General features: G+C 40.2%; 1 protein-coding gene across 1 annotated transcript in view; it reads right to left on the bottom strand.

Moving 5' to 3' along the window:
• The window catches only part of cfap299 (cilia and flagella associated protein 299), a 616,657-nt gene that overhangs the window by 116,608 nt on the left and 475,162 nt on the right, over positions 1-24,887 (bottom strand). Inside the window, exon 4 of the mRNA XM_059988714.1 lies at positions 21,427-21,569. Coding sequence (XP_059844697.1) covers positions 21,427-21,569 — 143 coding nt within the window. The remainder of the gene's footprint in view (positions 1-21,426; positions 21,570-24,887) is intronic.

The following is a 24,887-nucleotide window of genomic DNA, read 5'->3' on the forward strand; positions in this document are numbered from 1 at the left end:
CAGAAAATATATGCAGACAAACTCGTTAGCAGAGGATGTCTGTCTGTGCATTCTGCTGACAGGCATATCAACCATGGACTTGCCTTTTGTGGATCTGTTTTGTTTTGGAAATTCCACCCTGATCTGTGTAATGCAATCTCAACCAGTGAGGGTGGAGAGAGAACAAATTATGCCCACAAACCAACTGAAAGCATTTAACATTTGGCAAAGCCGCCAACTGTTAGGCATGGTATATGAACACTTGTGAATGCTTCTTCCATTCAAAACATTGAAAACTATTAGAAATCAATTAAATCAATGAAATTAGCATTTACAAATTTTAAAAAATCATATTTAACCTTATCCTCAGACTTTACTTTCACAACTATGACAATGGCATTGGCTCACTATAGCTGTAACCAGTCTAACCTCAGGCTATGTCCACACTACACTGGATAAATCTGTAACCAAAGCTTTTTCTCTTCGTTTTTACCCTCCATCCACACTAAAATTGTGTTTTACACACTAAAACAATCCCGAGACCAGAGATTTTCAGAAATGCTCTCCAGAGTGTGTAATTTTTGAAAACACCGGATTGGCCGGAGCAGTGTGGACGGGGTAACCGGAGAAATCTATAAACGTTGTCATGACGTGCCGGAACAGATGGTGATGGCAGCGTGCCATTTCATTGTTTTCTTGAATGCAACCTAACAATTTCAGAACAGACAGCAACGAGACTGAAGCCAGAAGAGTTAGAAATGTACTCACCAAATACTTTGACCCATAACTTACTGAATAAATAAGTATATTCACTTTGCCCTGTTTTCTGTCCTTGCTCATATGAAGGTGGTTACCTATTGATGCAAGTACTTCTCTGACAGTAGACATGTAACAGCCTAATGTAACATTGTATGGAAATACAAGATAACACTGATGCAGACATGTTTTATACATTTTACAGGGGCTTTATTAATGCAACAGAGTTCGTCAGTTTTTCAATGTTCATTGTCAGCCGGGTCAATCTGTCCGTGAACTCCCTGTCGGTTGCCTCCATACGCTCCAGTATTAGTTTTTTTTTACTTTTAAGTCTTCCTGCGCGAGAGCCAACAGCTGTCTGTCGTTTTAAGTTTTTCTAGTCTGTAACTACACAAACACGCACTTTCACAGTGAGATTTGACACCAAATATGTCACTTGTTTTCGGTAGATGTCCTGTGCATGCACAGTAAGGGGAGATTCACCGAAATATTAGTTCTAATGTGGACAGAGATATTTTTAAAAATGCAGTGTGGATGCCTATCATTACACGAAACCGGTGTTTTCAAAATTGTCCGGTCTAGTGTGGACGTAGCCTTAGTGTGAGTGCAGTGCTTTGTATCCTTAGACAACCCCATGGCATTGAAGAAGACTAATGCCTCACATAGCTCATAAGGTGCCTTATGGGACAGGCAAAAGCACTCCTGCAGCTCACACTGGTTTGTTTTGCAAGAAATCAGGATTCCCAAATGCTCCTTCTCCACTATCAGCAGTCACAGATTCCTAGAGTTAGAGGAGGCTTTGAGAACTTCACTGATTTTTTTCCTCTGTCCTACTCTACATCCTTGCTTATGACAGAACGAAGAACAGAATATCTGTTTTAGGAAACTTGGACAACATCGGTGGCGTGGAGAGGGGAAGGCTTGCAGCTTGGGCAACTGCCGGTCTTCCATACAAACCTGCCCAGGCCTGTGCCCTGGAAACCTTCCAAGGCACAAATCCATGGTCTCACAAGACTAAGGGATGCCTATTTATGTTTAGAAATCTAGTGGTGGGCATGAGAAAGATATAGCCTATGCAATGTAATCAACTGAGTTTAACAGATCCGCAATGCTGGGGGTGTTGGCCAGGGAGAGGACATTGATGATCACTCTCAGTTTCTCCAGTGAACTTGGAAGATTCTGTAGAGATGGCATTTCCTTAAGGTGGCTGCTCTAAGTAGTCCAGAAGGTGTCTGCATGTGAGAGTCTCTCTCTCTCTCTCTCCCTCCCTCTCATTTGCGGTTCCCGAGGGAAGGTCCCTGCATTCGAATGGTCTCTCACTCTCTGTCTCTCTCGATGCTGTCAGATGATGGTTCTGAAGTTCGGAGTCTGCAATTTATGAATTGTACTAATGAACACTGAGCTGAACTCAGCACAGCCTCTTGCAATTTTATGTTGTTGCTCATTCTCTCTTGTTGCCACTTGCCCGATCTGTTTTTTTGCTCATGGGGAGTGGTTGATGTTCTTGTTGCTGTTGATGTGATTTGTTTTTGGATGGGGGGGGTTGATTTTTTTTCTGAATGGTTTCCATGTTTTTTTTTGTTTCAAGACTGCCTGTGGAGTAGATGAATCTCGGGGTTGCATTCTGATTGCTGGCTCTGATCCCCTGATCCCCTGATCAGGACTGGCTCATGGACCTCCATTCTTCATCTCCTGTGGTCAATAATCAGCTCTTTGGTCTTGCTGACGTTGAGTGAAATGTTGTGGTTGTGGCACCACTCAGCCAGATTTTCAATCTCCTTCCTCCATGCTGATTCGTCACCACCTTTGATTTGGCCAACAAGATGGTGTCATCAGCAAACTTAAATATGGCGTTGGAGCTGTATTTAGCCTCACAATCATAAGTATAAAGTGAGTAGAGCAGGGGAATGGGGCTAAGCACACAGCCTTGTGGTGCACCTGCGCTGATGGTGATGTTATTGCCAATCGGAACAGATTGGGGTCTGCAAGTTAGGAAACCCAGTTGCACAAGGAAGTAGTGAGGCCTAGGTCTTTGAACTTACTTATTTGCTTTGAGGGGATGACACTGTCGAATGCAGAGATGTAGTCAATGAAGCTTGTACTGATATAAGCTCTTTGTCAACTGGCCTAAATGATGCAATATCCCTTTTTCCAGCAGGCATGATTACCCGAAAGTGCAAAGTGCCAAAGATGAAGCATCGGACAGAAATTGATTGCAGCAGAAATGGAAGGTCAAACAAACATTGGGTCTATGGAAACAATATTCTTGGTTAATAACTGGGAAGAACCTGGTTATCAGTTACGATATGCTCTCGGGACTGCTGTACTTGGTCCAGGTATCACCCAGTCACTGCATCTTTCCCTCGGTAATCACCCAGGACATCTTCCAGTTCATCAGGGAGTGAAGATAGAGTGAGTCTGATAGCTCATGATGCACAAGTCTTAAAGTGAATTCGGGCAAAAGTTTGTGCCATGTTGCCCTCATCCTGCTGTCCATCTTCATGTGGACCCAAACTACATAGGCACTAAATACTACTACATGCTGAGCTTTTACCTGCCTCTGCCATGCAATGTCCCACACTACCTGTCCCTTGTGAAGAGGTCTTCCAAGTAAACACCTTTGACCATAAGTCCATCAGGCAGTGGTCAACATGGAATACACTGCAGGAAAGGGATTCCTTTGGCGACTGTAGGCCCCTTTGGTCATCGTTCCATGAGTGAGCCGTCCCGGCACAGCATCATTCCCAGAACTCACCTACAAGCCGGAAGACCTTGCTTGGGGGATGTAAGATGAGTCCTCACAGACAAATCTTTTCTGTACAAACGGCAAATCATTCCCAAAGCAGGGTGCGCTTGGGTCAGTGGGGCCAGTCATAGTAAACTGTGGGTTTGCTAAGGGAGTGTGGAGAAGGATGCAAGGGTCACCTTCTCAGTTCATCTCCAACAAATGTGTAACAGAGGACTCTCTGATATATGGTCTGTTCCAGAGACTCCCCAGAGACAGACATCAAATACTGCTGGTACATCATCAACTCAGTGAAGATTGTCTCCTGGGTGCCTGTAATCTGTTGGCTTCCAGGACAGAGAGATGTCCATAAGGGAATGCTGACAATCAGCACAGTCCAGGCTGAGGGATACACCAAATCTTGGTGCAGCTACTGCAAAAACTTGGTGGGGAACAGCCACAGTCAAGATTGCTTCTGCTACCATGCACAGAGGAGCTGAGATGGATGGGGAAGCCCCTCAAACAATGAAAGGGGTATCACTACAGGGAGCTGCATACGTTGTAATGGTGCTATAGCTTTAAAAATACTGTAATTTATTAATTCCAAATATAAAAGATTTTCAGTTAATTCCTTTATATATACCTATTGTAATAAAGTTACATTTTGAAATATAATATGTTGCTGGACTCCATGAGGAATCCAACTTCAGAGTCAGACAGTGATTTACTTTACTTTTATTGTCACCAAACAATTGATACTAGAGCGTACAATCATCACAGCGATATTTGATTCTGCGCTTCATGCTCCCAGAAGTACAAATCGAAGTAAAGATAATAAAAATTTAAGTTATAAATCTTAATTAGAAAATAGAAAAGGGGAAGTAAGGTAGTGCAAGTCAGGTCCGGATATTTGGAAGGTACGGCCCAGATCTGGGTCAGGATCCGTTCAGTAGTCTTATCACAGTTGGAAAGAAGCTGTTCCCAAATCTGGCCGTATGAATCTTCAAGCTCCTGAACCTTCTCCTGGAGGGAAGAGGGACAAAAAGTGTGTTGGCTGGGTGGGTCGTGTCCTTGATTATCCTGGCAGCACTGCTCCGACAGCGTGTGGTGTAAATTGAGTCCAAGGATGGAAGATTGGTTTGTGTGATGTGCTGGGCTGTGTTCACGATCTTCTGCAGCTTCTTCCGGTCTTGGACAGGACAACTTCCATACCAGGTTGTGATGCATCCTAGAAGAATGCTTTCTACGGTGCACCTATAAAAATTAGTGAGGGTTTTAGGGGACAAGCCAAATTTCTTCAGCTTTCTCAGGAAGTAAAGGTGCTGGTGGGCCTTCTTGGCAGTGGACTCTGCTTGGTTAGACCAAGTCAGGTCATTTGTGATATTCACCCTGAGGAACTTAAAGCTTTTGACCTGTTCCACCTGTGCACGACTGATGTAGATGGGGTTGTGCGGTCCGCTACTCCTTCTGAAGTCAATAACCAATTCCTTCGTCTCGCTGATGTTGAGGGATAGGTTATTGTCTTCGCACCATGCCACCAGGTTCTTAATTTCCTCTCTGTACTCAGACTCACCATTACCCAAGATACGGCCTACAATTGTGGTGTCATCAGCAAACTTATATATTGAGTTCAATGGAAACTTGGCTACACAATCATGGGTGTACAGTGAGTACAGCAGGGCACTGAGTACATAGCCTTGTGGGGCAACGGTGCTCAGAGTGATTGTAGAGGAGAGCTTGTCCCCTATTTTTACAGCCTGGGTCCTGTCTGTGAGCAAGTTGAAGAACCAGCTGCAGATCTGAGTGCTAAGACCCAGGTTCCGGAGCTTAGGAATCAGTTTATTTGGAATGATGGTATTAAAGGCAGAGCTGTAGTCAATGAAAAGGAGACTTACATATGCATCTTTATTCTCCAGGTGTTCTAAGGAGGAATGTAGTGCCAGAGAGATGGCATCTGCCGTTGACCTGTTGCTCCGGGAGGCCAATTGCAAAGCGTCGAGGTTGACCGGTAGGTTATGGTTGATGTGTGCCATAACCAATCCCTCGAAGCACTTCATAGCAGTTGATGTGAGAGCCACAGGTCGGTCGACATTCAGGCATGCCACCTTGCTTTTCTTCAGCACCGGGATTATCATTGCCTTCTTAAAACATGAGGGGATCTTAGACTGAAGCAGGGAGCAGTTGAAGATGTCAGCAAACACTCCAGCTAGCTCGCTTGCACAGGCCCAGGGAACCCGTCTCCGGACATCATCTGGGCCCATCACCTTCCTTGGATTTATCTTCAGCAAGGCTCTTCTAACGTCTTCCTCGGTGACGATGAATCTTGATGCCACCAGGTCCAGTTCATCCAGAGGGGGTGGGATGCTGCTCTTCTGTTCGAATCTTTCGTAGAATAATTTAAGTTCGTCAGGAAGAGAAGCGCTACAGTTATTGATATTTCCAGCCTTTTCTTTGTGCCCAGTGATCTTATTTAGACCCTGCCATAGTCTAATGGCATCCCTCTGGTTAGCCTGGGCTTCCAACTTGGCTCGATATTGCCTCTTGGCGCCCTTAATAGCTTTCTGGAGTTCACACCTGGATTCCATGTAGCGACTGGTATCCCCGGACCTAAAAGCCACAGCTCTAGCCTTCAAAAGGGACTGGACCTCATAATTCATCCAAGGTTTCCAGTTAGGGAATACCCAGATCATCTTGCAAGAGACACAGTCCTCTGTGCATTTCCAGATAAAGTCCATGATAGCTGAAGCATACTCATCGAGGTTAGCTGCCAAGTCCTTGAATACTAACCAGTCCACCGATTCAAAGCAGTCACAGAGGACTTCATCCGTTTCCTCTGTCCAACGCGACACCGTGACCTCCTGCTTCAGTTTCTGTTTGTAAACCAGGAGGAGGAGTACGGCCTGATGGTCCGATTTTCCAAAGTGAGGTCGTTGGAGGAACGGTAGGTATCCTTGACTGCTGTGTAGCAGTGGTCAAGTTTACTCGGGCATCTAGTGGAGCAGGAGACATGTTGGTACAACTTTGGCAGCGCTTTTCTGAGGCTGGCCTGGTTGAAGTCCCCAGCTGTAATGAGCAAAGCCTCTGGTTCACTGATGTTGACATACAGTGTATTCACAGCACACTCCACATCCACCTGGGGGGGAATGTAGACCGCTGCCAGTATGACTGAGGTGAATTCCCATGGCAGATAATAAGAACGACACTTCACCAACAGGTGTTCCAGGTCCGGACTGCAGGAGCTTGTCAGTGCCACTGTGTCCGAGCACCACACAGTGTTGATCAGTAGGCAGACTCCACCTCCCTTCGTCTTGCCCAAAGACGCCATGCGGTCCATCTGATGGATCGAAAATCCCTCTAGTCGGATGGCACAGTCGGGGGTGGCAGGGGAGAACCAGGTCTCTGTGAAACAGAATACACAGCAGTTCTGCACCTCCCTGCAGTAGGTGAGTCTCCCTTTAAGATCATCCACCTTGTTCTCTATGGCTTGCACATTAGCTAGTAGGATGGTGGGCAGAGGGATCCTAAAGCCCCTCCGCTTCAATCTGACCAGCAGCCCAGCTCTTATCCCACGCTTCCTTGGTAATTTGTGCATCTTTCCAGGTTTCCATGCAGTGTGTTGTTGGCAGCTCTTATCCCACGCTTCCTCGGTAATTTGTGCATCTTTCCAGGTTTCCATGCAGTGTGTTGTTGGCAGCTCTTATCCCACGCTTCCTCGGTAATTTGTGCATCTTTCCAGGTTTCCATGCAGGGTGTTGTTGGCAGCTCTTATCCCACGCTTCCTCGGTAATTTGTGCATCTTTCCAGGTTTCCATGCAGTGTGTTGTTGGCAGCTCTTATCCCACGCTTCCTCGGTAATTTGTGCATCTTTCCAGGTTTCCATGCAGTGTGTTGTTGGCAGCTCTTATCCCACGCTTCCTCGGTAATTTGTGCATCTTTCCAGGTTTCCATGCAGTGTGTTGTTGGCAGCTCTCTTCCCACGCTTCCTCGGTAATTTGTGCATCTTTCCAGGTTTCCATGCAGTGTGTTGTTGGCAGCTCTCTTCCCACGCTTCCTCGGTAATTTGTGCATCTTTCCAGGTTTCCATGCAGTGTGTTGTTGGCAGCTCTTATCCCACGCTTCCTCGGTAATTTGTGCATCTTTCCAGGTTTCCATGCAGTGTGTTGTTGGCAGCTCTTTGAGGTTGGTGGATGCGTCCGGCGGATATCGATTGGCGTGTCGCGTCATCGGGCGCTCCAGGTCGGGCCGAGTGACATTAACATTTTGGGACCTATATGATAGGTGAATTCCATACTTTGTTATACTTGTTTTTTATGACCATGGCAGCGTCATATTCCCCACCTAGCTAAAAGTGAGCGCATTTGAGAAAAAGTTGAGCTAAGTACAACTTGGTAAAACTTTGAGAATTTGATCCTTATAGAGCACACTCACCTCACATCTACGGTGATGAAATGCTTAGAGAGGTTGGTCATAACTAGAATGAACTCCTGCTTTAGCAAGGACCTGGACCTGTAGCAATTTGCCTATCACCACAATAGGTCAATGGCAGATGCAATCTCAATGGCTCTCCACATTGCTTTAGACCATCTGGACAACACAAACACCTACGTCAGGATGCTGTTCATCAATTATAACACAGCATTTAATACCATCATTCCCACAATCCTGATTGAGATGTTACAGAACCTGGGCCTCCGTACCTCTCTCTGCAATTGGATCCTCAACTTCCTAACTGGAAGACCACAGTCTGTGCAGATAACATATCCTCTTCACTGACGATCAACACTGGTGCACCTCAGGGGTGTGTGCTTAGCCCACTGCTCTACTCTCTATATGCACATGTCTGTGTGGCTAGGCATAGCTCAAATACCATCTATAAATTTGCGGACAATACAACCATTGTGGTGACGAGAGGGCGTACAGGAGTGAGATATGTCAACTAGTGGAGTGGTGTCGCAGCAACAACCTGGCACTCAGCGTCAGTAAGACTAAAGAGCTGATTGTGGACTTCAGGAGGGGTAAGGTGAAAGAACACATACCAATCCTCATAGAGGGATCAGAAGTGGAGAGAATGAGCAGTTTCAAGTTCCTGGGTGTCAAGAATTCTGAGGCTCTAACCTGGTCCCAACAGATCAATGTAAATATAAAGAAGGCAGAATAGTGGCTATACTTTATTAGGAGTGTGAAGAGATTTGGCATGTCAACAAATACACTCAAAAACTTCTATAGTTTTACCATAGAGAGCATTTTGACAGGCTGCATCATTGTCTACTGCACAGGACCGAAACAAGCTGCAGAAGGTTGTAAATCTAGTCAGATCCATCTTGGGTACTAGCCTACAAAGTACCCAGGACATCTTCAGGGAGCAGTGTCTCAGAAAGGCAGCGTCCATTATTAAGGACCTCCAGCACCCAGGGCATGCCCTTTTCTCGTTGTTACCATCAGGTACCAGGTGCAGAAGCCTGAAGGTATACACTCAGCAATTCAGGAACAGCTTCTTCCTCTCTGCCATTCAATTCCTAAATGGACATTGCATCTTTGGGCACTACTTCACTTTTTTTTAATATACAGTATTTCTGTTTTTGCACATTTTTAATCTATTCAATATATGTAATTGATTTACTCACTATTATTATTATTTATTTTTATTTTATTTATTATTATTTTTCTCTGCTAGATTATGTATTACATTGAACTGCTACTGCTAAGTTAACAAATTTCACATCACATGCCGCTGACAATAAACCTGATTCTGATTTTACAAGTTGTCATGGCATTAATAATGTTTGTTCAATCCCTCCAGGTTTTTCTGATATTTCGTTCTTACTTGTATTGGATATTATGATATTTCATTCTACTGACTGTGAGTTGTCCAGGTTATTTTTTGACTCGCATTTAAATTCACAGTTCAGTTCCCTTGCACAGCTAGCTTTATAACTGCTGCCTAAGCACAAATATGGTAATATTACTGGCTGACCATGAAAGAGTGAAGTGTTAATCCTAAATATAAAGATACATAGTCTTTGATAAGTTTTTGCAATCCATCTAAAGGTTTTTGAATAGCTATGGACACTTCACACTAGCATTCAATGAAACCACAGTAGAACATGCAAATAAAGTCAATTTTACAACTCTATTGACATACTACTTAAGTTAATATACCTAAATATCTATTGATTTCACCTAGTGACAGGGCACTTCAGATATAGGAACTCCAAAGATTTAAATAGCTGACTCTTCATCCTGAGATTATGGCTGCTAGTTGTGGGTTTTCTAGTTAAGGAGCAAGTCATTGAGCTGTGACTATATCAGGCTCTTGGATTTCAGTGAAGTCAATCAGAATGTGGATCTATCTTTCTCAGTCTATTCCCGTGCAATAAATCTATTGTTCAAAGATTTGATTCTACGAACCTTTTTTGTAAGCATCTTAAGCAATCCAGAATAGGATATAATATCACTGGTGTATGTTGTGAAATTTGTTGTTTTACAGAAGAAGTACATTGCAATACATAATAATAAAAAACTATAAGTTACATTAAAATATATTTTAAAAAAATTAAATTATGTAAGTCGTGCAAAAAAAAATAGGGAGGTAGTGTACATGGGTTCATTGTCCATTCAGAAATTGGATATTTTAAACTGTTCTTAAAACATTGAGTGTGTGTCTTCAGGCTCCAGTACCTCTTCCTTAATGGCAGCAATGAAAAGAGGGCAGGTCCTGGGTAAATGGGGTTCTTAATGATGGATGATGTCTTTTTGAGGCATTGCCTTTTGCAGATGCCCTCGATGCTGGGGAGGCTATTGTCCATAAAGGAGCTAGCTGACTTTACAACTTCCTGCAGATTTTTTTTGATCATGTGCAGTTGCTCCTCCATGCCAAATGGTGATGCAAACAGTCAGAATGCTCTCCATCTGTACGAACCTACAGGAGTCTTTTATTTCATACCGAGTCTCCTCAAACTCCAAATGAAATATACCTACCTTTGTGCTTCTTTGCAATTACATCAACATTTTGAGCCCAGGACAGATCTTCAGACACCCACTACCTTGAAACTGCTTGCTCTTTTCACCGCTGATTCCTCGATGAGGACTGGTGATCCCTCACCTTCCCTTTCCTGAAGTCCACAATTCAATTCTTGGTCTTACTGACATTGGGTGTGTTTGTCTTTGCGACACGCTCAGTCAGATGATCTCTCTCACTCCTGTATGTCTCCTTGTCACTCTCTGAAATTCTGCCAACAATAGTTGTATCATCAGCAAATTTATAGCTAGTGTTTGAGCTGTGACTAGCCACACAGTCATGGGTGAAAATAGAGTACAGCAGAGGGCTAAGCACGCATTCTTGAGGTATGCCAGTGTTGATTGCCTGTGAGGAGGAGATAATATTTCTGATCTTCACTGCTGCAGATGGAGGTACAAAGGCCCAGGTTTTGGAGCTTGTTGATTAGCACTGAGGCTATGATGGTGTTGAATGCTGAGTAATCAACAAGCAGCAGCCTGACGTAGGTATTGCTGTTGCCCAGGTGCTCCAAGGCCAAGTGGAGAGCCAGTGAGATTACATCTGCTTTAGATCTATTGAGGTGAGAGGCAAACTGTGGCCGGTCCATGTCTTTGCTTAGGCAGGAGTTGATTCTGGCTATGACCTACCTCTCAAACCACTCCATCACAGTAGATGTGAGTGCAACTGGGCAACTCTAACTGAGGTTCTCACCCTGCTCTCCTTGTGCACTGGTACAATTGTCATCTTCTTGAAGCAGGTTGGAACCTCTGACTGCCAGAGTGAGAGACTGAAGATGTCCATGAACACACCTGCTGGTTGTTTGGCACGGCTGTCAATGGCCTACCATTAAAGCCTGCTGACTTGCAAGGGTTCACCCCTTGAAAGATGTTTAACCTACTTCAGTCTGATCACTTGCACTGAAAGTGCAATCTAGCAGGTGTTACTGCTTTAAACTGTGGCTGCTTCTTTGGCTCAGTGGAATGAGGTGCGGCTTTCAATTCAAACACACTTGTGCAAAGAGGGAATAAATAGTTTGGTGAACTAATATTATAGGCATGCCCACATTTTCTGTAGTCAGACTACCAGTAGCCATAGACTCTTTAATGGGCACTGTCTGCTCCAAAGAGCCAACATGATTCAGCAGGCATGCAGTTCATTGCTGCTGGAAGTGTTTGATGGCATCTGATGAGAGGTACTGTATAATGAGTAAATCAACTCTCATGCCTCTATTGTTGGCAGTGTGTGGAGACTCTGAAATCTGGGATGACTTGAAGCATAAGAATGTAATGTTCCAGCCCTGATAGAGATGTTTGGGATATGAATAATGTGCGTTTATGACACATGGTTTGAGGCTGGTGGTGATGGTGTAGTTGATGGAAAATATAAGTTGACATAAGTGATAGTTTTTCAATTATTTTGCAGCAGGGCAGTGGATTCACTTTCGCAGTTGTCTGCTATTACAGATGTTCTGGCCAGATGTCGGAGGACCTCCAGACCACCTGCTATTTTCCCCCCAAGCCAAGGTCTCCAAGAAAGCAAACGTTTCTATTCTGGTTTGTGCTCTGTCAATAACTTCAATTTCTCCTGAATTGACTTACAAATCTTCCTGCCATCACAATGCATCACTTAGTGAGCCCATAAAAGTTAACTGGAAGTTATGCTGGGCATCAATGAAAATGTGTCTCAGGTGAAACACTAAAGCAATCAACGGACTATAAACAGATGTGTGTTTATCATACTTCGTGATTTCCAGCTCTATCCAATTCATACTTCAATAAGTTTTAATACATCAAAATGGGCAAAGATAAAAGGTAATCTGTATTAGGAACAGAAAATACTCGGAATGAATTAGCATTGTTTTGCAATCTCTCTACAGATGCTGCTTGATGTGGTCAATATTGTTGGCTTTTTGATGGTATCATTCTTAGGGTTTTCTGAATTTTGGTGGCCAATGGCGATGTTCACTTCCTGTTTAATGCTTTATTGACAGGCCCGGTGGTTTTTCCCGGAAGATCTTTTTCAAAATTGCTTTCATCCCTCCTGTAGCATTTGCAGTTTTCTCCTTCCTGATCTCTTTGATAGGGTGGCTGGCAGAAGATCTTAAATGTCACTAAAGGGATAAGGAAGGAAGAAGACACGTGGAATGGTGTTATACGTATAAAGAAACTAGAGGTGTTTTTCAAGAGGTGTAAAGGGAAAGAGTAAATTCTTGCCTGAAATTGTTGAATCTATCCCAAAAATAGTTATTTTCCTAATTGAAAGAGGTGCTAATCCTTGAACAAAATGAATAGAAGAGTAGTTGAGATCGATTAACTCCTTACCACAAAGACACAAGTAGAGAAACTCAGAAAACATAACACATAGACATTAGCTGGACCATAATATGGTTTGCTGGGTGCAGGGAATGATTCAGTAAACATTGCATCTTGCAAAGAAAATAATGTGGAATTATTTGAAAGACAAGCAAGAGATAGATCAGCTTCAGATTATTTGGGCAACGGGCCAACACAGAATCAATGGATTGAATGGTCATTATATCGGCCTTATTACTTAATGATACAAAATTATATCTCAACTTCTAATTAGATTTTTTGTAATAATGAAACAAATTCCATTTTATATCTCAAAAAAGGATGCATGGCATGTTTGGTCAGACAATGTTATGCATGGATAGAAGAAATGGGATTTGTGAGATTTTAGGAAAATTAAGCAAAGTGCATCTATCAAATAATGATCATAATTTAAAGAGTTCCAAATGAAAAAAAGTTTTGTACTGGTCTTACATCTAATGCTATATTTATTTTCTTACATATTTCGTATCACTCAATGGTTATTTGTATACTGCAGTGTTGGAATTTTGAATAAAGTTAATATTAGCTATATGTTTGTTTTAAATGCGATATGGTTGGTTTATCTCAGCAGTCTGTTGTAATGCAAAATGTGTTTTTGTATTAATTACTTATCTACTGGTATTTCTGAGAGTTATTATTACTAAATAGCTCAAAAGCAGAATTAGCAGATCCTTGGACAATTGAAAGAAAGCATAAATTTGTTAACGGTGAGCCCAACCAAGTCCATGACTTTATGATAAAGTGAAAGACAGGGTCTCTTTCACTTCAACAAGGAGAATATGAAATTATGAATGGCATTTGATTAGTGTTCATAATAGGTTTGCCTTCAAGAATGGAGGCCATGGGATAAAAGGGAAGTTGGTTAGGTAATAGAAAACAAACAGTAGAACTGCAAAATACTTCATGAGACAACAGAAAAGAGCACAATAGATTTCCACAGTTGTTGTTAGCATTACAATTCCCAATGTAAACTAAAGATCATGACTATCTAGGGCACCTTCCAAATTTACAGATTTCATAAATAAGGAATGAAGATAGTTATGAATTTCAAGCCGATCTGAACAGTCTCAGAAATGGGTGTCAAGTGAAATTTAATGTAGAGAGATATGACATGTCGCATTTTGTAAGAAGAATGAGAAGAGACAATTTAAACAATTTAAAGGGAATGACTCTAAATGGCATACAAGAATAAAGAGATCTGCATTTATATATAGTTCACGAAAAGTGGTAGACAAGTTGAGAAAGTGATAGATATCATGATGAACGTTTATAAAACACTGTTTAGTTACAACAGGAGTTTTGTGGCCAGTTTTGAGCACCACACTGTTGAAAAGGTAAGAAGAATTCAGAAAACATGCTGAAGAGATTTACCAGAATGATTCCAGGCTTGGTTGATTTCTGTAATGTTGATAGACTGGAGGAAAGGAAATAAGGTGATTGAGAGTGCACAGAGAGATGATGAATGGAGAAATTCTGTCTATATATATATATATGTGTGTGTGTGTATGTATATATATATATATATATATATATCCATATCTATCTATCTATCTATCTATATACACACACACACACATATAAATAAGAGATTAGATTCCAGAAAACATTGCTAGGGGTAGTGAAAAGGTTCAAAAAGTTCAAAGATTCAAAGATTTAATTTTTTTGAAGTATACAACTCTGAAACTCTTCTTCTCCAGATAGCCACGAAACCAAGAAAAATAAGAATGGCAGCACAATCATCAATCCCCAAATCTCCTGCCCCACAAAAAACAGAACAGGCACAATGAACCCCCCCCCAAGTCTTTCTTCTTTGCACACAAAGAAATATGAGAAAAATTGGCTGAAAAACACAGAACATAAAAATAACTATAAGAATAGAAAAAGGTCAATTTTGATTGGCCAAATCCATATTCATATCCATATCAAAATGTAGAAAACCTGGGCAACATTTTCTGGGCACAGTGGCAGCCTCTGCTCTCTCTGGCAGCACAGTGACCAAAAAGCAGCTTCCCCTCTCCGGCAGCAGAGTGATCTCACCAGAGATCAAGTGGTAGGCACCTGATGCTCACCCTCCACGTTCCCCTTGGTGTGTCAGTGTTCCCCATCACTTTAGTCGGTGAACAATGGAAGCTGTAATCAGTGAAATGGAGTCAAATACTGGCTCACAGTCTCCTCGCCACAAGGTTCCCACATGCTGCCTCTGCCTCCCAGAAACCTCTTGGAGACTGCAAAGTGCTGGAACACCCAAATGATCTCCAAACTGCTAACCACAGGCTCCAACAGATCCAGAATCACAATCAAGATGAAAAACAGATGTAAAAAAAAACATGAAAGAAGTGGAATAAGTGGTTTTATGGTCTCTTCAGAAGATATCGACCAAAGGAGTGTTGTACACAGGTGCCATCTTGACCCAATTAGTGTAGACGTAGTCAAGGCAGATTCATTTGTAGCATCTAAAAATGAGATGCATAAGCACCCGACATGAAAGAATTTGCAGGACTATCGGGAGGAGGTGAAGGAGCAAGACTACCTGGATTTCTCATGCATAGAGTCATTGCAGATTTGATGGGATAGATGACCTTTTCATGTGTTATGACCATTCTGTGGTTCTGTGAAGTTTACTTTCTTGTTGCTCCACATAAATTACATATTTATCAAAACATATCACCATTTGAAATAAAGTTTTATTGTCTGTGTAATATTTTTTGGAGCATGAAGAGATTTATCAGCACATTGGCATAATTTTAAGATGATACAATAATGTTTCTTGAACTTGCTTAAGCATATTCTTATTGTAGGCAATGAAAATGAGTTTTGAAACTAAAATGCACTAATGACAAATTTCTGTGAACAGCTTGCTGGAAATTTGATTTGTGAAAAAAATGCTCCATCAACTGGAGGCTTAATCAACATTTCGCAATAAAAAAATCACGATACCTTGACAAATATGAAAGCTGGAAAGTCAAATACTTATAATGCAGGAAGAAAGTTAAGAAAGGGAAGAAAAGCAATTGGATTTCACTTAAACAGAAAGTGCTAATCCCTCATTGCATGTCAACTCATACTTGCTGCTGGTAAAGCCTTGACAAGATTCAAAGTCAAACCCATTGAAATGTCTCAGTGTATTTAGAGTGCCAGTGATTTTCCTTCAGCAGCTATCTGTACATGTCTGAGCAGTGACTTCTGGAATTCCAAATACTTGTCGCCCAAAAAAGCACAGCCTTCAACCAGCCTCACCACTGTCAAAGTGGACACTCTCTATACAATTAGCAGGATGAGCAAGCATGGTTGGAAAACTTTTACAAGGGAAAAATACGAGGAAGATTAATGTCTTTGTATTGCCAGTAATCTTCATTTGTTATAATTATTTTCACTGTATCATTTTAAAAAATATTTTCTTTAAATCATTCTACCTTCAGGACTTCAATGAGAAGAGTGAAAGGGGTGACTAAAAGACTTCTGAAAAATGCAACAATGTGTGTTACAATGGTGTTCATCTGTGTAACCTTTATCAATCATCTAATTTTTATTACGCTTGAAAGCAGACAAATTGTGGAGGAATATTTTGTTTCATTGTAAGCCAATCCCTGAAGCATTTTGGCATTCTCCTTCAGAAAGGAGATGAAACTGCTGCAGCTGCCACATGAGTAATCTGATACATGTATGAGAAGTCAGCAGGAAGTTTTTCCTCCATTTGCAGAACTTCCTCCTCCTGCTCACTCTCACCAGCATAGAAGCATGTCATCATAAACAATGTATGTCACAGAAGAATGCCACTCAGGCTATTAGCTGGTGAACTACCCAAACTATTCCTACTTCCCAGCACCAGGTTCAGAGTCCTGCATGTAACAAACACTAAAAAATACAGATAATAGATCTCAAAAATAAAAACAGAAAATGCTGGGAGCAAGTAGCATTTGCAGAATAAAAGAAAAGAGTTAATATTTTAGTTCAGAGACCCTTTGTCCGCCTCCTCCTCTCTTCTGTTTCTTTGCTCCCTTTACCTACTCTCCTTCTCAGCACCCATTTTCAAATCTCTTCCAGTATAGGCTACTGATGGTTAGAGATAAACAGTGGTAAATCACTTACAGAGCTGGACAGTACTGATTTATTCTATTTAAGTTTTCTAACCTCTTTAGATGAAGTGAACCATGAAGGCAGTAGCTAGACAGTTGCCCCAAAAGAAGCCAGCAAGTTCATGTTTTTTCACACCCAACACATGCATTTGTATTCATAGGTCAGTATTCTGTTTGATCTCTTGCCCAAGATGCCAAAAGCCATGCACCCCATCCTATTAGTCACCTTTTAAACCAGTCCCATGTGACAGACTCTTCAATTACATGGGTGTGGTTTAATGTGTGTAGGAGTGCAGAAATATTTCATAAAACCAATGCTTAAATTGCTGAAAGCACAAAAATATTTGAAAATAATCTATTAGTGGGTGTAATCAAAAATACTACAGAAGTCAGAAACCTGAATGAATTGGAGTATTCAAGCCACTGGATCTAATGGACTAAGTGACATTTACTGTAACTTATTAAAAGTCTCGCATCAGCGAGCATTTTGTATGAAATTAAAATAGTCCTATTAGAAATTTTTAAGAATCCTGCCTGTCTTCATTTGTATTAACAAATATACAATGTATACATTCCCACTGGAAGGACGCAATAGGATACTAGTTAGAAAATGTTCTAAATATATGATGATGTGTTCAGTTTCTGTTATAAAAGTGGAAATTTTCAATAGAAAATAAGAAATGATTAAGAATTAATAGATTAAGTTACAGATACTAGCTGAAATATGGAAAAATATTACTGTAATGATAACTTAGATATACGTAGTTCCAAAGGCAGCATATTATTAGGGAATGTTTCAGAAAGAATGTAAAGTTAAGAGAAGCAAGGGGTTGTCAGTACTGCTGAAGGAGAGTGTTACAGTGCTGGAAGGGGAGACTGTCATTGAGGGGTAATGGATTGAATCTATTCAATTGAAGTGAAGGACAGAAAGCTGCAGATGAGCTCCACCAAATATTAGGAAATGAGACTGGGATTATGGGATTGTTGGCTATTCAAATCTGGCTTGGAGAGCATCAAAGTAAAAGAAAAAGAGATGAAGGAACTTCTCTGATCATTTTCTTGATTTGTGTGTCCCTGCACTTTGAGCAAGAAGCATTGATGCATCTGTTTCTGGGAATCTAAGTATCAGTGGGGGAAAGGGGTACCTAGGGATTGCTAATTGCCATATCGTAAGGTTTAAATTAGTGATGGAAAAGAACCATCAGCAATCTACAGAAACTTCTCAGCCGGGGCAGTCCAGCTTCAGTGGCCCAAGAGAAGATCTGGCCTGGTTTAATAGTGATTAAAGATTAGCTAGCAAAAAGGCAAGCCATTAAATGAGGGGATGATTTTGTATTGCCTTAAGAGTGAAAATAGAGCAAAGGCCATAACCTTCTGAATAATCAGAAAAATATAAAAGTAAGCAGGCACATAGTAGGTAATGAATTAATATTACCACTGAGAGTCAGACATATATACAAAAAATTCAAATGGGTAGTTAAAGAGTTAGTCAGTAAAGGTGGAACATACTGTAAGGATATACTGCTAACTAACATAAAAGTAAACAAAAATTTTTTTCATGAGCATGCAGATAATGAATGGATGGTAAGGAGAAGGAAATGACAGGCATAGGTGACTAATGCATGAAGGCAAAAGGCATAGCTGAAATACATCAATGTCTATTAAAGGGAGAAAAGGCAAAGGAGATAATGAATGGGGAGAAAACTGATAAAGAGTCACATTTAAGAGTTGGCTAGTAATACAGAAGCCTCTGGAATAAAGAGGTCAGTGACTTAGTTTGGCTTAGAAACAGAAATTTTGCAGATGTATTGTGGAGAGCATTCTGTCTGGTAGAGGGGCTCCAATGCAGAGGATCACAGGAGACTGCAGAGGCTTGTAGATTCAGCCAGTCCCATCATGGACACAAGTCTCCCCACCATTGAGGACATCTTCAAAAGGTAGTACCTCTGAAAGTGGCATCCATTATTAAGGACTGTCACTCTTTAAGACATGCTCTCTTCTCATTACCACCATCACTCAAGGAACAAATTCGTACCCTCCACCATCAGACTTCTGAACAGTCCATGAACCCATGAACACTATCTCACTATTCACTGTTTCATTCTTTTATTTTATATCATAACCTATAGTGATTTTTTTACCCTGCATTGTACTGTAAAAAACAATGCATTTCATGACATACGTCAGTGATAACAAACCTGATTCTGAGAAACTGAAGTGTTGCTGCAAACAGTGGTACTTCAGTCCTGCGGATGGTGGACAAGGCTGTTCCCCAAAGATCCATGCTGGGATGACTGCCAGTTTTGATATATTACTGACTCACACATAGTTTTTTAGAGTAAAATTTCAACAAAAGTATAATTTGTAGTCAAACGTTTTCAAACTCTATACTATTGCTTTCTATGTTTACTTGTCATAACGTAACACTCTCCTGCCAGGACTGACAGAGGCATCTCAGGTTTGCACTTTACATTGAAACCATAAACCATTCCAAGTACAAAACAGCAAGTGACAGCCACAAATTAGCAATGAGCAAGTACCACAAAACCAACCCGTTAAGCAACTGAGGTACTTTTGAAACCTATCAGTTCTGGGCACAGCAAGAACTACAAGGTGGGTCAATCAAATGTTATGAAAACTATTCACAGACTGCAACATTAAATGTGCCTATCTATACTTCATCTGGGTTCACCATGAAGAGCCAGAAGAAACATCAGCAAGGGAATCATAACCAAGAGCTATATTTTTCAGGGCAGGAGGCAAAAAAAGGAATAACTCAGTAAAGAAAGCACAATGGCATATTGGATTCGGAATATTGCTCAGATAGGGAATCATCAAAGGTGAATCAAATCTTAATGGTCCTTGATGTACCAGAGGCCTTCCTCCTATCACTACAACAGGAATAAGAAATTCAGCGTCTGACAAAATAAATGAAAACTTTGACAAGGGGTTTGTTTCTATAATATCCTCCATTTTGCTTGCAACAGAAAAAAGTTTCATCTCTTAAGTGCATCTCACAAAATTGATAAACATTTAGTATCATAGAGTTTGTCTGAATACAATTACATTGGCTCATTTTTGAAAGTCTACCATAACAATTAAAAATTAAAAAAGGATACTTTATATTCATTAAGGAAAGATTAATAGCTGCTATAATCCTATCCAAAGTCCCAAAATATTAAATTGGCAAAAGTTGATCATGATTAATTAATAATTTCATACTTCTGGATAGATGTTATGGCTGGAGTGTGGCTCCGTGGCAAAGATGTTACCAATTATTGTGCTATTTTATCTATGAAACTTACAATCCTGACTAGCTACTTATCAAATAACATGATACGTTTTTCATCTTCAAAAGATAAAGCAGTATTCTGGTGATACACTCTTTGTTCAAACAATTACAACTTCCTGATCAACTATGAACTAATTGCATATGTCTATCTATGATATTAACTATGAAAGTACTGATTACAGGATGTTTAGGGAAACTAGTTGACAACAAAAAGGCAAATAAACTAATTAAAGTATTTAGTTCATAATATTTCATGAGATATTGGTAATAAACATACCTTTTTTCTTGTCTGGGTCCAACCTCTTGGAAACCTTCCTTGAATGTTCTCTTTGTCCTTGCCCTTAAAGTTGCACCTTCTTGACTAATTTTTTCATCACTTGAATAAATACCCACTTATGTGGATCATGTTAAACTTTTAGTTGATAAGAATTGTGAAGCTCCTTGAAACAGTTTGTTATATTGAAGGTGCAAATCAAAGAGAGTTCTGGTTTGAGTTAATGGTCCATGTGCTGGTGTAATTAACTCATCTTTTGTGCAAGAAGTTTTAGGACACATCTGAGTGAGCTTCACGGTGATTTGCCCCACTAATATGATGAACTGAGACCAAGGCTTTGGGCCTACTCTGGCAGCTCTGCAGATTCGGATCTAAGGACTCAAATTTCGTTTGGAATGCTGTTGCTTGCTTCTACTGTTTGCATGATTTGTGTTTTTTCACTTTCTCTGCGCATTGGGGGTAGGTCTTTCTTTTTTTTTATTTGAGTTCTTTCGGGTTTCTTGCTTTGTGGCTGCCTATAAGCAGACACATCTCATGGCTGTGTAATTTATACATACTTTGATAAGAATTGTACTTTGAACTTTGAATTGATAGTACTTCGAACACATTTTAGGATTACTCCTGGTGTTCAATAAATCTCACCCCATATGATTTTTATTAAAAGAATTTGAGTGCAAGAGATATCTGAAATAGTGAGGTAACTTACAGTAACTTCAGTCAATTTGTATGCTATAATCTGAAGAGTAACATCAGTTTTCATGTACTTTATAGGTTTTGTGGATGGTCCCTAATTATTAAGTCACAGTCAAGCAATATGAAGCACTGCTAACCAAAAGAGGGAAACTACAAAATGAGGCAAGATTGGGAATTTAATATTTATGGAGGGGCATTATAGTTTGTTGATAACTGAACATAAATGAAAGCATAACTTCTACCAACATTGTTACTGCGTCACTGCTCAAGTATGTAAATGTACCTGAGATCTGTTGATCGTGGCAATAGTTTCTTCTTTCCACTGAAATATTCTTCAAAGTCTTCCAACCTGAGTCTGTGTGAATAATCAATATATCCAGAAATCTCTTGACTATGGGAGTTGAAGTCTCGGATAAAAATTATGGACTGTAAAATTAGAAAATGCATATTTATGTATCATATTGTCAAAGAAAACTGAGCATACTGAATTAATAATTAATTTGCTTCATTTAGCAATGCCCTCATCTTTATTGTTTAATTTATATTTAGAGTTTTGGGAAGTAGACTTGGAATACAAAGCAATATTTTTCTAAATTATATATTTTGCAGTTATGTTCATATTACGTAATTAAAAGTTGAGTAGGTATTAGTAAGGATGGATGTCTTCATTTCTACAATGAATTATTGAAGCTCAATTGCTCTTGAAATAAACAGAGAGGTCTCTTCCTAAACACAAGAAGTTCTGCAGATGCTGGAAATTCAAAGCAACATACACAAAATGCTAGATGAACTCAACAGGTCAGGCAGCATCTTTGGAAATGAATATACAATCAACATTTTGAGCTGAGATCTTTCCTCAGGACTGAGAAGGAATGGGGATGACAATGTGGGGGGAGAGGAAGGACGCTAGCTGGAAGGTGATAGGTAAAGCCAGACGGATATCCCCTCCAGTTTCTTTCTACTGCACATTAATAATTGTCTTTTCAGTTCAACCAAATAATTGACCACCTTTTCCAAGTTTTCACTGATCTGCAAGATAGTAATACAGTTCTCATGAAAGTCTGAACCGTGAATAATTTCACTTACATTATCTTATAGAATCAGCAGCTACTAATAATATCATTCAGTAAAGAGCATTCAGGACGTTCAGTTGGGAGGGTTACCATTAATAAACAGAAGACACATGGATGATGTAAAACATATGAAATTAAAATACATTGCTTGTTCATTCTATCACATGTAAGATTACAATTGATTTTGCCTGCCCATAACAAATATAACTTTTAAATCATTGACAGTATTCTCAGTTATGGAGATAGGATATTCCAAGGGGTTAGAGGTGGGAAATTAACTAGAAGTGATGGGGTTGCAGATAGATAATGGTTTAACTGATAGGCACAGACCAATGCATAAAACTGACCTATTTATATAAATCAATTTTTCTGCATATCATTAAAACATTCTGTCCTTCCTTATAAACATTAACCTATTCAGAATTTTTAATTTTATGCAGCAGTCAGATCTTTGTTACCATGAATAAAATTCCAGTCACTATCGTTATCTTCTGACATTCAAATCTGTTATGGCACATGACTTTTTTAAATTAAGAGAAGAACAATGTTAGCAACATAAGACATAAAGTGTCCACTGGTGGGGAAGGGGGAAGATAATAATGTTGATCCAATTAATGTGGACTCATTTACAGCATATATTGGAGCAAGGACCTTACTCTACTTAGGTACCATCTTTCTCTTCTATGTTTTCATTTAGTATTACTTTCTGTTCTTTGATATACCTATGGGAACATTCACAGTGTGAATTCTAAACAAAAGGAAAAAGGTCAAGTCCTTTAGACTCAATTTGTGAATCGACCCTGCACTGTGGAAGTAAAGCCCGCTGACTCAAAATTTTCCAGGTGCAATCTCTGATCATTGTTCTCTGTTCAAAGTAAATTTATTATCAAAGTACATATATGCCACCATATTCAATCCTGAGATTTACTTTCTTATGAGCATTTGCAGTAAATGCAAGATACACAATAGAATCAATGAAAGTCCACACACAAGAAGATGGGCTAACAACCACTCGTGCAAATAATAAAGAATATATAAATAAATAAGCAATGAATATCAAAAACACAAGATGAAAAGTCCTTGAAAGTGAGTCCATAGGTTGTGGGAACAGCTCAGTGATGGGGTGAGTGACATTGAGTGAAGTTATCCTCTCTGGTTCATGCTCTCTGATTGAGGGGTATTAACTGTTTCTAAACCTAGCGCTGCAGTCTCCTAGGGTCTTGTGCCTTCTTTCCGATGGCAGCCCAAGAAGAGAGCATGGCCTGGATGGCAGGGTCCTTGATGATGGATGCTGCTTTCCTGCAACAGGGCTCTGTGTAGATGTGCTCAATGGTGGGGAGGGTTTACTTATGACGGACTGGACTGTATCCACTACTTTCTGGAGACTCTTCCATTCAAGAGCATTTGTGTGTTTCAATACCAGGACATGATGCAGCTAGTCAATATATCCCCCATTACACATCTGTTGAAGTTAGTCAAAGTTATAGATTTCAGGACAAATATTAGCAAACTCCCCAGGAAGTAGAAGCGCGCATTTCTCTGCAGGGCTAACTGCAGAGAATTGTCAACATAACCCTGTCCGTCAGGAAAACAAACCTTCCTACTGTTTACGCATCTCACTGCCTCAGTAACACACCCAACATGGGCATTCTTCCTATCGTGCAGAAGATACAATGCCTGGACACACGTACCAGCATGCTCGACAGCTTCTGTCCTGCTCTTAAAAAAATTATTGGATGGTTCCTTAATTTGATAAAAAGGATTTTTTTACCTTAACTTACTTGCTATGACTTTGCAGCTTATGGTCTACCTGCATTTCATTTTCTCTGTACAACACTTTATTGTGTATTTTATTATTCTTCTACCTAGTTCTACCTTAATGCACCGTTGTAATGAATTGATCTGCATGGACAGTAAATAAGACAAGTTTTTCACTGCACCTAGGTACATGTGACATAATAAACTAATTTACCAATTACCAAATAGTCATGAAAAATGTATTCAGGTGAGAGGGAATTCTGAAACTTACACAAAATATAACAGTATTAGGTATCAGTAAAAGTAATGATAACTAATATCTTAAGTCCTGCAGACCCCTGATATATACCATAGAGTGTTGGGCTTTAGCCTTTTCCAACACCTTTATTTACTAATTGGTGTCTTAACAAGAGTCGTTAAGCACTGGTTCTTTCTGTTTAATCTTGTCAAGTTAAATGTGACTGCATAGGCTTTCAGCATGCTATGATTATTTAAAGAACACTCTCAGTTAGGGCTTTGAGTGGAATCTTTGTGTTTCTGGAGAATGATATGTCTTGCAGTGTTGCTGGGTGTCTAACCTCTTGCTTGTCTCTTCATTGGAGTTTGTTGTTCCTTCACACCTGCACTGAGTCCTGCCTGTGACCACTGTGACAACTAGAGTGTTTCAATAAGTCACGGGAGTGCATAATGCCTGGTTTAGCCTGAAATCTGCCATAGTTAGCAGATAGTCAGAGATTGTTGACACTTGTAGTAGATATCACAGGACCATTTGACGAGAATGACCAGGAGATCTAGGAACTAATTAATCACAAACACATGGTGTTCTTGGATTGGATGTTCCATCACACTTAAAGTGAACAAAGCTGATCTGGGACTAAACAGGAAACTCACTGTCTATAAGAACAGAGTCTTA

This window comes from Hypanus sabinus, chromosome 14 (genome assembly GCF_030144855.1).
Source record: "Hypanus sabinus isolate sHypSab1 chromosome 14, sHypSab1.hap1, whole genome shotgun sequence".
Taxonomy (NCBI): Eukaryota; Metazoa; Chordata; class Chondrichthyes; order Myliobatiformes; family Dasyatidae; genus Hypanus; species Hypanus sabinus.